The sequence below is a fragment of the Filicampus tigris genome, chromosome 9 (genome assembly GCF_054856515.1).
Source record: "Filicampus tigris isolate MCC_2025a chromosome 9, RoL_Ftig_1.0, whole genome shotgun sequence".
NCBI lineage: Eukaryota > Metazoa > Chordata > Actinopteri > Syngnathiformes > Syngnathidae > Filicampus > Filicampus tigris.
The window spans coordinates 8,432,501-8,446,426 of record NC_141225.1 but is presented as its reverse complement, the minus strand read 5'-3'; the positions used below and the strand labels follow the sequence as shown (position 1 = coordinate 8,446,426).

Here is a 13,926-nt window from a genome sequence, read left to right as displayed (position 1 = left end):
TGTGCCACAGATCATATTGGGATCAGTTTTAGGGGTACAAATTCAGAACAACAAAATATGCATCTACATTTTTCACTTGTACACCCCCCCAATTGCTGTATGTTATTTATATCATCTTCAAATCGATTCCTGACCCCAAACAATTGGCTTGGTAGCGATCCCCTGGAAGTTTGAAAATTCACCACCCCAGAACTGGTTTAACTTAGCCACAACAAATTCATGAGTAGACCCATAAAATGGTCTCAGGAAGCCATGCCAGGAAACATGTAGGAAGTCTGCCATTTTGGTTTGAAGCACCCATTTTAAGGTCAAATTTCTGGGTTCCTTCAAACACAAACTTGACCTAGAGATTATTTTGCAAATTTAGCCAAAGCCAGTTTAATGTGTCTTTCTATCATAAGAACCTGGAACCACAGTAAGTGTGCCAGTTTGGTTTGAAACGGACATTTTAAGGGTCATTTTACCATTTCCAGGTGTCCTTTAAAAAAACAATTGATCTTAGGAATTCTTTGTAAATTCAGCCACGGATGCCTGTTGTAGTAAGCAGCGTATTTGTTTTGGAGGCCTGTCTATCTCAAGTAGACATATTAAAAGGCTCCAGAAGCTATTCCCAGAAAAGAACAGGAAGTTTGCCATTTTGGTTAGAAGGAACAATTTCGGGTTATTTTCAGGGATCACTCAAAGGTAAATTGTCCTTGAGATTATGAAAAAAAATCATCTGCAGAAGCCAGTTTCACTTAAGCAGCATGAACTTTGGCAGACATGCCTATCATAGGTAGACTCATATGAGTCTCAAGAAACAATCATGATGTCAGCCATTTTGGTTTGAAACTGACATTTTAAGGTTATTTAGGCCATTTCCAGGGGTGCTTCAAAGTAAAATTATCCTAGTGATTTGTCTGATGGTGTTCAAATTTAAACCACATATACTTGATGAATGATGGACAATGCAAAATTTGGAGGGATTCAAGTTTTTGTCACAACATGTGGACGGAGCATGGCCGTAAAGTTTGATGACAGCTCTCAGCTCAGCTTCACAAGGTCTGACCAAACATCTTGTGCTGCAGCATTACTTAGTAATATTCTGATGATGATGATGATGATGATGATGATGATGAAATCTTGCTGAAAACAAAGAACATTTGACTGCACAGGTGTTACATGGATGGTGCCGATGCTCCTGGGCCACCCCGTACTGGTGCAAAATTCCATGCCACGTAGCAGTTAGCTGAATTTATTGACTAGAACACGCTTCAGTGTTTACTGACCTGAAACCGCTGGATCCACGCGGTGACAACATGAACTGGAGGTCATCGACGGGTTTACTGATTTTCCGCTCAGCTGTCGTTAGAGATTCCACTGGTTTTAATTTTAGTTTGGCAAAACTGTTGTGAACTTAAGCAACCACAACAAATAGGATGACATCTTGTCTATCTTCTCCCACTGACTGTCCATCACAAATCTAATTTATTTTGACTCTTAACGTATCTTAGATTGTCTGATTGAGTCATAGGCTAAGAGTGGAGTGAGTGAACAAGTGTGTATGCGGAACTTAAACCTACTGCTTTTTTCCGCGGACGTTTGGTTGAGGGGTCAATTAGTTTGGTGAGGGTTTTTTGGGGGTTTTGTTAATGGTTGACAGTAACTATGGATGTTTAATACCACTTTTTTCAGACCGATACCAGTACGAGTATTCACTCTGAGTATTCACTGATACCGAGCACCGGTACGTCTTGTACTTTTGATGTATTCCAACAAATTATTTAACACACTGACAAAATATTGTGATCAAAGACTTTCTGACGCAATGATGATTCGCCGATGTGTCAAACTGCCTGATTGTTAGCGCCAACTACTGCAGAGGAGGACTCAATGGCAGATTTATTTATTTTTTGCCCCTAATTATCGGTGGCTGGTATCGGCAGCCTCCATGTGTAACCGATACCTTACCTTAAGGCCGGTATGGGCCCTATACAGATAACGCCCATTTCTAACAGTCACCATTTTTTGTCTTAGTTAAAAAAGAGACACAACAGTACAATAAATATCTTACACAGACAGTAGTTAGCCACAAAAAATACGTTTTTTTGCATGCTACAAAAAATAAGCGAGTTTTTCCTTAACTCAAGATAGAATAGGTTCATTTATGAATGTTGATGTACTATAGATCATATACTCACCTTTGAAATTTGGAGCATTCTTTCATTTCATCATATTTCCTCCAATGCTGCGACAAACAATTCATAAGTACTTTATTTGCCTTTCCAGGGGATGTTTACATCCAGCCGACACAGGACACCAAGAATCCTGTCATCTACGGAGTCTTCTCAGTTTCAGGGTGAGTATCTTGTCAAGTCAAGTCAAATGTATTTACATAGCCCTTAATCACAAGAAAGTCTCAAAGGGCTTCACATGCCCATAGCTGAGAACATATCAACGACATCCCCTGATCTTAATCGTGACTGCTTTTGCAAAAGATGAAACAGACAAGTGGCAGAATCCCGGCAGGTCAGGCCTGATTGCAGGTTGTCCTTATTTGAGGGGGAAAACGCAGCACAGCCAAACATGTAAGATTTAGATACTGGCAGGAAATAATGCCGTGGTGTGTCCCCAGACATGTTTAAACCAGGATGATAAAAGCACTGCTAATCATGGAGGCGCGCGAGACACAAACACAGCATAGAGAGCCCCGTGCTTGTGGCCACACTTCGGCAGCGTGTGGGCGTTTTTCTATGTCAGTGTGTCAGACGGCTCTTGGTTCTGAGAGTATGTTTGTGTTTCCTGGGAAGAAGATTCTAGCCGTCGCATGCGGCGCCCTCTGTCATTATCTCGGCACTCACTGGCTTGTTCTCCCGTCCAGATCTGTGTTTAAAGGCTCCGCGGTGTGCGTCTACTCTATGGCAGACATCCGCATGGTCTTCAATGGTCCTTTCGCCCACAAGGAAGGACCCAACTACCAGTGGGTGGCCTACACGGGGAAGATTCCTTACCCTAGACCTGGCACTGTGAGTGATTACCTGTCAGACAGTGTCAATGAAAACTACACAACAGAGCAACAGCCAGAATGTTTTGATACCGCTCCTACAGTCATCGTCCTTTTGTTTATAAAGTCCAATTTGTGCAGCATCGTGGTTTGCACTTCTACCTCACTGTTCAGATGTTTGACGTTCGAATATCAGCTCCGGCCTTCCTGGGTGGTCTTCCAAAAACACCCGTGTTAGGCTCATTGAAGACACAAAATGTTCCATACACTGCAAAAACAGTTTTAAAAACAAACAAACAACGATACAAAAGGCAATGGAATGAGAAATGTATTGAGCAAAATGACCTATAGGACAGAGAGTTCTGACCTGGCAAGATTTCTTACAGAAATATCTTGGCAGACAAAGAACAAGCAGTTTATTTGTTTTTTTGTTTGTTTTTTTGTTTTTTGTTTTTTGTTTGTTTGTTTGTCCTTGCCTTGATTTGGGATATCTAATCTTTAATCTGTGCGTGTGAATGTTTGTCTATATGTGCCGTGTGGCTGGCTGGAGACCAGTCCAGGCATTTTGCATCCCACCAACTGCCCAAAGTCAGCTGGGATCAGTTCCAGTTCCCCCAACCCTAATAGAGATATGCGGTATTCAAAATGGATGGATGACTTGTCCAATTTGTGTTATGTTCAAACCGCAGTTAACAGTAATAGTTTTGTTTCTTGGCTCTGGGGCTCCCCCTAGAGTTATACAATGTTAATTACATGGTTCTCTACCACTCCCCACAAAGAGAATAATGCCCTTGTGTTAGGAGCAAACATTAATTTCCTTTCCAGCAATTAAGGAAAAACACCCAATGGAAATCTAAACTGCAGTGAAAGACCAAACAATTAAATATGTTTTAAATATGCTACAATAAAGATATATCCATCATTAAATAACCAAAATAATTCTGAAAAGTGGCCTATGGATATTTTACATCATTAGAAGGAAGACCCAGGCCAGGCCAACTAAATGCTATGTAACATTTAATATTTGTAATATTAATATATTATGTACTTCCGTGTAGTCATTGCCTAGATTTGACGCTTGCAAAGTCTTCACTTTTTACGCCTTTTTCCAAAATGGAATGAATTATTTATTTTTCTCAAAATGCCATACGCAGAACACTACATAATGACAATGTAAATAACGTTTTTTGAAAAGTTTTAAGAATAAAAAGATTAATAAAATATAGATACAATTGCAAAAATCTGAACAATCAAATTAATAAATTCCCATTGTCATTTTGGGTGTGTGTAGGATTTTGGAAAGTTGGTAGTCCGTTGAAATGTACATGGGGTATAAAATGGATGGAGGCATTAACCCGGAACTGGTCACTTGAACTTGCTGTGTAAATCCATCCCGACAAAACTGAAACCACAAAGACATGACTATAGGAGCTAAAGAAGCTAAACTAATGTGCCAAACAGTAACTAAACTGCCATCTTTAGTGTTCCTCAAACTCAGCTCACAAATTTAAGCATTTTAGCACAAATGTTCGTACCGTCAAACATAAGAAGTGTACAGGATGGTCTGCCAATATCACATCCTAAAAATTGACGATCCAGTGTCGCCAGGGCAACATCGGCAATGTTTTTCCTGCTTATTACAGGCCAGCGTAAGATCAAAATGAGTTTGAAAGCTTTTTATTTTACAGCCAAACCATTACATATGGTCTCTTTAAACCGTCACGTGTCATTTGTGAACACAGTGTCCCGGAGGCACGTTCACCCCCAACATGAAATCAACCAAGGATTACCCGGACGAGGTGATAAACTTTATGAGGAACCACCCCACCATGCACAACGCCGTGTACCCGGTACACAAGCGGCCCCTGGTGGTCCGGACCAACGTGGACTACGAGTTCACCACCATCGCTGTCGACCAAGTGACGGCCGCCGACGGAAGCTACGAGGTCCTCTTCCTGGGCACAGGTCGGTGGAAATGCGCACAGACATCTTCCACATTTTATTAGTAGTAGTAGCAGTATTTATTAGTGCCCAAACTTATTATTAAATTATTATTATTCTAATGCATGGCCTTTTTGGCAGCTTCAGCATGACTACAAATTCAACATTCACAAGCAAATGAGAGTTTAAAGTTAAGGTTTCAAATTACAGTTGTGAGCTTTCAAGTCAATGTTAATGTTTCAATGGAGGGTTAGGGTTTTAAATTGGGGTTTGAAAACAAAGGGTTTCATTTTCAGTTCAGGGTTTCAAATTAGGGTTTCAAATTAGGGTTTGAAACCAGAGTTGAGATTTGAAGTCAAAGTCCAAGTTCAAGCTTGAGTTTATTTTAGGTGTGTACAGGTGTATATGCACCCATCACCCCCAAGAACTCACTCAGTATTGCGCCCTGGAAAGTATTAGTATGAGACACTAGTTTGACTTTTCCATATGAAATTAGGGGATCAGGCCTAGCTTAACAGGAAGCACGAAAAAGCCTTAAAGAGGAAAGTCAACTCAAACATATTTTTTTTCAAGATTATGTTCTATGCAAGCCCACTAGTTGAAACAAGGCATTCTGATAAATATTACGTTTGTGGAAAAAGAGTTATAATCCACACGTTTCTAGCCATCTCTGGGGCGGCCATTTTGTCACTTCTGTGGACTGAAAATGACATCACAACTGCTCAGGGCTCACGTAAATACCAATCACGGCTGACCTGTTTTCTGAAGCTGAGCCGTGATTGGTCATTACCTGAGCCCTGAGCAGTTGTGATTTCATTTTCAATCCACAGAAGTGACAAAATGGCCACCCCCTGACATGGCTAATAAGGGGTGGATTTTGCTGCTTAACTCATATTGCTTGAACGCAAGATTAATCAGAATGCTGTGTTTCAACTAGTGCGCCTGCTGGGAACATATTCTTGGGGGAAAAAATGTGTTTGGGTTGATTTCCGCTTCAAGGATCCATGAAAGAAATTAAAATGCAAGTCTGGCGTTTTGGTTTAAAGCAGCTATTCTGGGCAAATTTCAAGGTAAGCCACAATGAGAAGAAAGATTCTAATTATTAGAAGCAGCTGTAGACAGATGGACAACTAATTAGCATTTTAGCCTGTGCCTTCTAAATGATGGTTGGCGTCAAAATTTGATGAGAATTTCAAGGACTGAATATTATCTTCATCTTGTGTTGGCCAGATCGCGGGACGGTGCAAAAGGTGATCGTGTTGCCACGAGACGACCTTCAGACCGAGGAGCTAGTTTTGGAGGAAGTGGAGGTCTTTAAGGTTTGTCGCCTCAGTCATGTATCGCCGTCTTTAGATTTAATGTTTGAGGTGCGAAAATGTAATTCCTTCCTTGTTTTTCGGCAGGTTCCCACCCCGATCACCACCATGAAGATATCATCCAAGCGAGTAAGTCGTTGGAACGTCTCACAAGGCGACAGAGATGCAGAACGTGTCACTAAATGGACATTTCTTCCTTCAAAAGCAACAACTGTACGTGGCGTCGGTACTTGGAGTGACCCACCTGGCGCTTCACCGCTGCGACGTGTATGGCGAGGTGTGCGCCGACTGCTGTCTGGCTCGGGACCCGTACTGCGCCTGGGATGGAAAATCCTGCTCCAGATACTCGGCGTCGCAGAAGAGGTGCGGTCGGTTAAGATGCGAATGTGTACAAATGTTCCGTGGTACTTCAACTTACGAGTTTACTTTGCTTTAGATAAGTCAGTTTATTTGAATGCTAACAAACAATGCAAAACACCGTAAACATATCTTTAAGTAACTGACATTTTGATGTAAACAATGCAGCAACACATGTAGACAGATAATATGGAGTGCACTTACAATGCCATATTCTTCACCCTCTATGTAGAATTTTACTAACTTACTAAAAACCTGTGACCGCCTACATGTATCTTCATGTATATGTGTGTCTGTATTATACTGCCCCCAGCTGGCCCAGGAAAGCACACCAGAAGGAGCAGCACAATATGTGTATAAAATGCATCAAAAACTGCTCAACTTTATTTAATTACATTATTACTTTAGGTTTTTAGAAAGTACAATCTTATGTGAAAAATACAATTTTGCGCCTCTTGTTACAAACAGGAGAGATTCAACAGATTCGATTGATTTGAATAGAAAGTGAAAATGGTATTTACCAAGCACAAGCAAACAATAACGAAAACAATTGTTTAGCTTCTGTTAGAGAGCTCGAAGGGGGAAAAACACTCAGCTGAAATACGCGTTCTCTGCAGGGGTGGCGTTTCCTGAATCATTTCATGATTTTGTATGAGGCTGTCAATGGTACAGAACTAAAAATTTCGGGTTCAAACTATTATCAGAATTAGAAAGTTCGGGTTCAAACCATTTTATTGCACGTTGTCCGCCTTTGGTCATGTGACATTCCGCATTTGTGACTGTCACCTTAATGTATGGTTGTATGTCTGTATTATACTGCATCCAGTTGGCCAAGGCACGCATACCCAAAGGAGTAGTACAATTTCCATTGAATTGAAGCAAAAAAAGGTTCTTTATGTTGTATTTATTCATGTTATAATTGTATGTTTTGATGAAGTGCAATACAGTGAAGTGCTATACATTTTTATTGATTTTTTTGGGTTATTTTTGGCGAAGGCTAAAACGTATTCATGGTAGATCAATGTACCACTGTGTTTAACTTGAGTTGATGTCAAATTCTTAGCGGACTTTCTATTTTTGATCCTTTTAGACGCAGCCGTCGTCAGGATGTCAAGTACGGCAACCCCATCCGCCAATGCAGAGGTTACAACTCTAATGGTGAGCATAGAAAAAAACATTCAACATGCACATACACTTGTACAACACATACAGTGCACCAGTGCTTTCCAACCTATGGAGCCACATGGCCCACCACCAAACAAAAATGTCACAAAAAGCATACATACTCAAATTATGATGATCTTATATCAAATTATTCACGAATGTTCTTACTCAGGGTGAAATTTGAGCCTGTTTAGTTGAACACAAAGCAATTAAATTGATTATTTCAAGTTCATTGCCCAGGAATCCAGGATTCCTTTTTTTTTAAAAATACAATTAATGACATTATTGCATAATTACAATTGTTGACTCAACATCAGAGGTTGGACCTTCCGTAATAAATATTGAACAGGTTAGTAAATTGTACATGTAGTATTATATTGTTTTAAGGTGAGTTTAAGTTACAAAATTAATACACAAAAGTACTTGTCAGTATTGGGACAATGCATCATGCTTTTCTAGTGCCTATCGGTTGTTGATGCGTTTGTGGGATACATTAGGTCACTATATTGGGGTAGACCTTTACTCACTGACATTGAAACAGCACAAAAAATAGTGTAATAAGTCACAAATTAAGCCATTATATCATGGATAGGAAGAAAATCTTGAGGACAACCATGGTTTGCCAATTTATCCCAAACACAGTGATACATTGACATGTTGGAAACGTTTGACCAGTGGTATATACTTCTAAACCGCAAATAGTTTGCACAGGTTGCCTTGTCTGATCTGCACTTTACATGCTAAATATTTTGGCAGAGGTCTCCATTTTCCAAGAGGAACCACTTATTTTCTTATATACTTATTTTAAAAAATATGATTACTCTCATTTATTATAATATATATCTACCACTCCCTACATTGTTTGTTTTAACAGCCAATAAGAATACTCTGGAGACAGTTCAATATGGCGTGGAGGGCAGCACCACATTCTTGGAGTGCCAGGCCAGGTCCCCCCATGTTTCTCTCAAGTGGCATCTTCAGAAAGAGAACAGTGACAGAAGGAAAGAGGTGATTACTATTTTTTTTTGTAATTATTATTACTCCAATGATTTGTTTGCTTATTTGTTTTTTTACTTTGGCAGCATCTTGTCACATCTTAGGGCATTTCAGAAAGAGCACAAAAATGCTAATATGTACATTTTTAGCAAATATCTGGGGATAGGCTTTACAGGGGAAACAATACAAATACTGTATAGTTATTCTCATCACTAATTCACATCTATGTTGCAGTGCTTGGAACACAAATGTTTCACCAACAACATGTAGACAGACATTATAACAGTGCTCACAGTCATATACTCTTTATCCTCTGCATAGAATGACTAATAGTGCCGTACTGTTACGCTCAGAGAGGAGTTGAGATGCTGTCATGAATCGCACTATTAAAAATAGTTGGGTCAAAAATTGACAAATCCCCAAATTGGGTCAATTTGACCCACCTTCTTGCGTTGTTTTGTACAAAACAGCACAGATTTTGGGGTTGTTTTGTACAAAACTACCCATATTTGGTGTTGTTTTCTGCGAAAACAACCCAGAAAGTTGGTTCAAATTGATCCAAGTAGTGGATCGGTCCTTTTTTGACCCAAAATTGTGTTATTTTTAACCCAACTGTTTTTAGAGTGTAGGGTCCAGAGAGTTCAAATGAATCGTCACCGTATATCTCAACCCCCCCTCACAGATTCGGTCCGAGGGCCGCATCCTGAAGACGGACCAGGGCCTCCTGATCCGCTCCCTGCAGCCGTCAGACAGTGGCATCTACCAGTGCACGTCCACGGAGAAGAACTTCAAGCACACACTGGTCAAGCTGCAGATGGTTGTGCTCTCCAGCCGCACCGTCAACAACGTCCTCGTGGAGACAGGCGCGCCTTCCTTATCCCTGGCACCGCTGCAGTCCAGCGCCTGGACGCCGAGCGCCGGCCAGTACAAGGACCTGCTGACTATCCTGAGCCAGCCGGAGATGGGCCTGATCAACCAGTACTGCCAGGACTACTGGCAGCTGGGGGACGGCGGCGGTGGTCTGGGGGATGGCAAAACCAAGAGCCTGAAGGAGCTGAAGGAGCAGAAGAAGCCGCGCAACCGCCGGCATCGCGACGATGAGACGAGCCCAGCGGAGACATGAGGAGCCGGAAACGACCAACAGCGAGTCTACCACACCTCCCTAAACGCTTCACTATTTCTCCAGTGTTGAGGAGTGACTCATAACGGACGCAATACAGCAGAAAAGACACAAACTCTTGGATGAAACACAATATTTATTGTAGGTTGTAAAAAGTAATTCTTTGTACCTATCTAGGGAAAAAAACATTTTTTTTTGTGAATAGGTTGCTGTTGTTATTCTTATAATGTTCTGGTTAGTGTTACTGACAATGTGTATTATGTTGAGGATGTCTTTTTTTATGTTTGGTGTTTTGGGAGCATCCACGCATGGACGAGAACTGAGAAGTGGAACTTGGACTAGAACGCTCCTCTCGAAAGCTGTTCAAAGGCGGCACAAAAAGAGCATTTTTCAGGACCACGCAAATGAACACGTCTTCATGTTCCAATGCCTGGCCAAATTTTTCCGGAATCATCAAACTGGTGCACATGTACCGTTTTTTTTAAATGTGAGAGACCCCACACGGCATTGGAAAAAACAGCAAACAAAAGTGTGTTCTTACTGCTAGCATACATTATACAGCGCTGGAAAAAAATTGAGAGGCCACTGCAAAATTATTTGCATTTGCCAACAAATCTTCATTGAAATGCAAAGAATCAGTATGCCATTTTCTAACGTCTGTCATATTAGTCATACTCAAACTTTGTACACCAAGTACCACCTAAAAGAAAACACTTTAGCACGCCAAGTGCCACCATTGACATAAAAATACAGTAGCATAGTAGGCCTAATTGTTCATGAAAAACGAGACAGAGTATATTTAATATTATCACAAGGCATTGTAACATATACAACACCTATATAATATACAGAGTTTGAACATTAACACTTAAAATATGGGAGGAAAAAACGTAAATGATTAAATTGAAATGTATTACAAAAGCTAGATTAAAAATGCATCTCGATCAAAGTTTAAAAACAAGCAGTTCTTAACTCTGTATAGTGAATTCAAATATTTGTTTCTAAAAACAATATACCTGTACATGTTTGAATATGCAAAAAACAAGAGAAAGAAAAAAGAAAACTATGTAGTACTCAATTTTTTCACCATTTCAGTTTTCCAGGTTTTTTGGGGGGTGGTGCCCAGTGATACACAGCCCCAAAATGAGCCGGTGGAATACGTTCCAGCCACTGGAGGCTGTAGTTTTGGGTAGGCCTAACAAAGATGCTAAAAGAAGTCATATGCACTCAAAAAACAGTTGGGTTGAAAATAACACAATTTGGGGTAAAAAATGGATCGACCCACAACTTGGGTCAATTTTACCCAACTTTCTTGTTTTTGCAGAAAACAACCCAAACATGGGTAGTTTTGTACACAAAAAAGGAGCTGTTTTGTACAAAACAATGCAAGAAAATGGGTCAAATTGACCCAATTTGTGTCTCGGTCCATTTTTGACCCCAAATTGTGTTATTTTCAACCCAACTGTTTTTAGAGTGTTTGATTGACAGTTGAGCGAGGAATGGGGAGGCATTGTAGGGTGAGCCCACGTACCAAAAGTGGTACTAGTAGTACAACACTCTGAGAATCACTGGTCTATAAGATTAGGACAAAAGCACAACAAGCAGTATTGGTCCCAAAGTCCATCCTTGATTTTGAAGTCCACTAATGTTTCTCTTCTTTCTTTCATCTTGCAATACAGGTCTCTTAATTTTTCTCAGAACTGTATATCGTATGTGTGGTACTCGAGATGACCAATACATTTTCGCCATTTGCAATCTAACCACATGCATAAGGAATTGTCATTTGTGAACAGATTTAACATTCACGATTGTCAACCACAATCATTTTCCGAGAAATTCATTCTTGACACACCCCACACCACAGGATAATCACTCATGATAATCCCGTACAGGCATCCAATAATCAGGCCTTTGCTGATTTTGATCGGAAATAGGCGGGCCGATTATTGGTATGTGTCACCTGCTTTAGTTATCTTTCCATCTAAAGATGCACGTACTGTATCTTCAGTGTGTGATCATTGTACTGAGGGAGAAGCAGTCTTTTAGCAACACAAACATGAGAATCTCATCTCCAAAATGCAGATTCCAGCAGGCAGCTATTCTTGAGTAAATCTGTACATAATAAAAACAAAGCACCTTCTGTCTACCAACACAGACAACAAAGTATTGGGAGACGTCTGTTAAAGGGGGTGTTGGTCAAAGGTTTTCCATAGCTCTAGATCCTTTGTGTACTTTTGAGGCTCCTTAATTCCCTCTGAAGCGTTCATCTTCCTTTCATATTTGGGGCAATTACTGTATCAGCATCCAACTTTGTGACAAGTGTCCTGAAAAGATCGACTTGCTGCACAAAAAGACTCGCTGCAAGTTCCACATTTCCATGCTTCCTGTACTGTAGTTGGAACCGCCATCTGTCCTAACAATGTTGTCCATGTGGGATCTGCGGTACATGCAATATGGTCACGAAACGGGGGCGGTTTGACAAGGACTACACACGCACACAAATGCACATGAACTACAGACAAGCACACACAAGTGCAGTGACACATACACGGTTGTTCAAACACACACTTGCAAAAGTATACACACTCGCACAAACACGCATTCACTCACACGCACACAATCATGTGCTAACGCATGCTCACACACACGTACACAGTCACAGGCGCACTTTAACACGAGCACTCTCACACACACAAGTGCACCCACACATGCACAAGCTTACACACGTTTGACCCTACGCACACATACTCACACATATATGGTCATGAAAAGGGAGACAGTGCAATTTGATATGGGTTGCTTCCATTTTATTTGTAAGAGTTCACACAAGTTCAACTCTGCATTCCTGACGTTTTCACATTTGGTTTCACTAAATCCCGATTATGTCAGAGTTACGATTCATTCATCTTTGATTCGTTCATACACCATCAGTGGGTGGGACGGCATGTTCATAGAAAAGGTACAACCACAGCAATTTTGACAGGGTGTCTTTCCGTGGTGCATGGCATGTACAGTGTATGTAAACAGTGTTTGTCTAAAAAGAGGCTTTGTTCCTGTGGATGTTGTTGAATGTCTTTCTCATTGTGGGAATATAGAAATATCAAAGAAAAAAAAAAGAATAAATATGGACTCTGCTTTTTTTTAAGAGGGTGTTGGAGTCCAGATTGTACTTATATTTGAAATCTCATTTCTTGTGTTTTTGCAGACGTCCCTCGGGGTCATTGGTGCAAAAATGACATCAATAGGATGCACACTTGTTATAATGACTTGTAAAAAAAAAAAAAAAAAAAAAAACTTCTTGCCCATCAGTGTTGCTGACTAATAAATAAAAGCTCTATATTTTATAATAACAAATCCTGTGTTTCTTCTTTGGTGAGAATAGGATTGGAAGTTAGGGTTTGCTCTTCAAATTAGGGTCCCATATAACGGTTTGGGTCTCAAATCTCAATTTGAACATTTTGGTTTCAAATTAGAATTTCAAGCCAAGTTTGTGGTGCAAAGTATGGTTTCAAAGTAGGTTGGGGACCAAATTAGGTTTTCATATTTGTTTTTAAAAATAGACTGATAGTAGTTTGAAACTACGGTAGTCGACTTCGTGAGCACGTCTGCCTCACAGTGTCCGAAGACACGTGGGATAGGCTCCAGCATCCGGTGATCCTCGTAAGGATACGCGGTTTGGATAATGGATGGACGGATGGTTGGAAACCATGGTTCGAACTGCAAATGAGGATTTCAAGAGAAAGATAGGGTTGCAAATATTAGAGTGTCAAATTACAGTTAGCATTTCCAATTGGTCTTTCAAGCCAGGGTTTGGTTTGAAGTTAGGATCTCAAACCTGAGGTTGAGCTTTCCGATCAGGGCTTGAAGCAAATGTTAAGGTTTCATATTAAGGTTTCATGCCAGGGTGTGGAATTCAAATTAGAGGATCAATCTTGAGTTAAGGTTTCAAACAGGTTTCAATAAGAAAAACAGTTTCTCAATAAAAAGCAGACCACAGAAAAAAAAAATGTGAAAGTGAGGTGTGTCGCGTGCACACACAAACACAGACA

At 40.4% G+C, this 13,926-nt stretch overlaps 1 protein-coding gene across 2 annotated transcripts in view; it reads left to right on the top strand.

Moving 5' to 3' along the window:
• sema3fa (sema domain, immunoglobulin domain (Ig), short basic domain, secreted, (semaphorin) 3Fa) overlaps positions 1 to 13,208 on the top strand; it is a 68,250-nt gene extending 55,042 nt beyond the window's left edge. For both annotated transcript variants that reach the window (XM_086039915.1, XM_086039913.1), the window contains 9 exons: positions 2,269 to 2,338; positions 2,861 to 3,005; positions 4,726 to 4,948; positions 6,155 to 6,243; positions 6,328 to 6,369; positions 6,446 to 6,603; positions 7,688 to 7,755; positions 8,636 to 8,769; positions 9,440 to 13,208. In XM_086039915.1, the coding sequence (XP_085896041.1) occupies positions 2,269 to 2,338; positions 2,861 to 3,005; positions 4,726 to 4,948; positions 6,155 to 6,243; positions 6,328 to 6,369; positions 6,446 to 6,603; positions 7,688 to 7,755; positions 8,636 to 8,769; positions 9,440 to 9,880 (1,370 nt within the window). In that variant the 3' untranslated portion in view covers positions 9,881 to 13,208. The remainder of the gene's footprint in view (positions 1 to 2,268; positions 2,339 to 2,860; positions 3,006 to 4,725; positions 4,949 to 6,154; positions 6,244 to 6,327; positions 6,370 to 6,445; positions 6,604 to 7,687; positions 7,756 to 8,635; positions 8,770 to 9,439) is intronic.
• Positions 13,209 to 13,926: the final 718 nt, after the last annotated feature.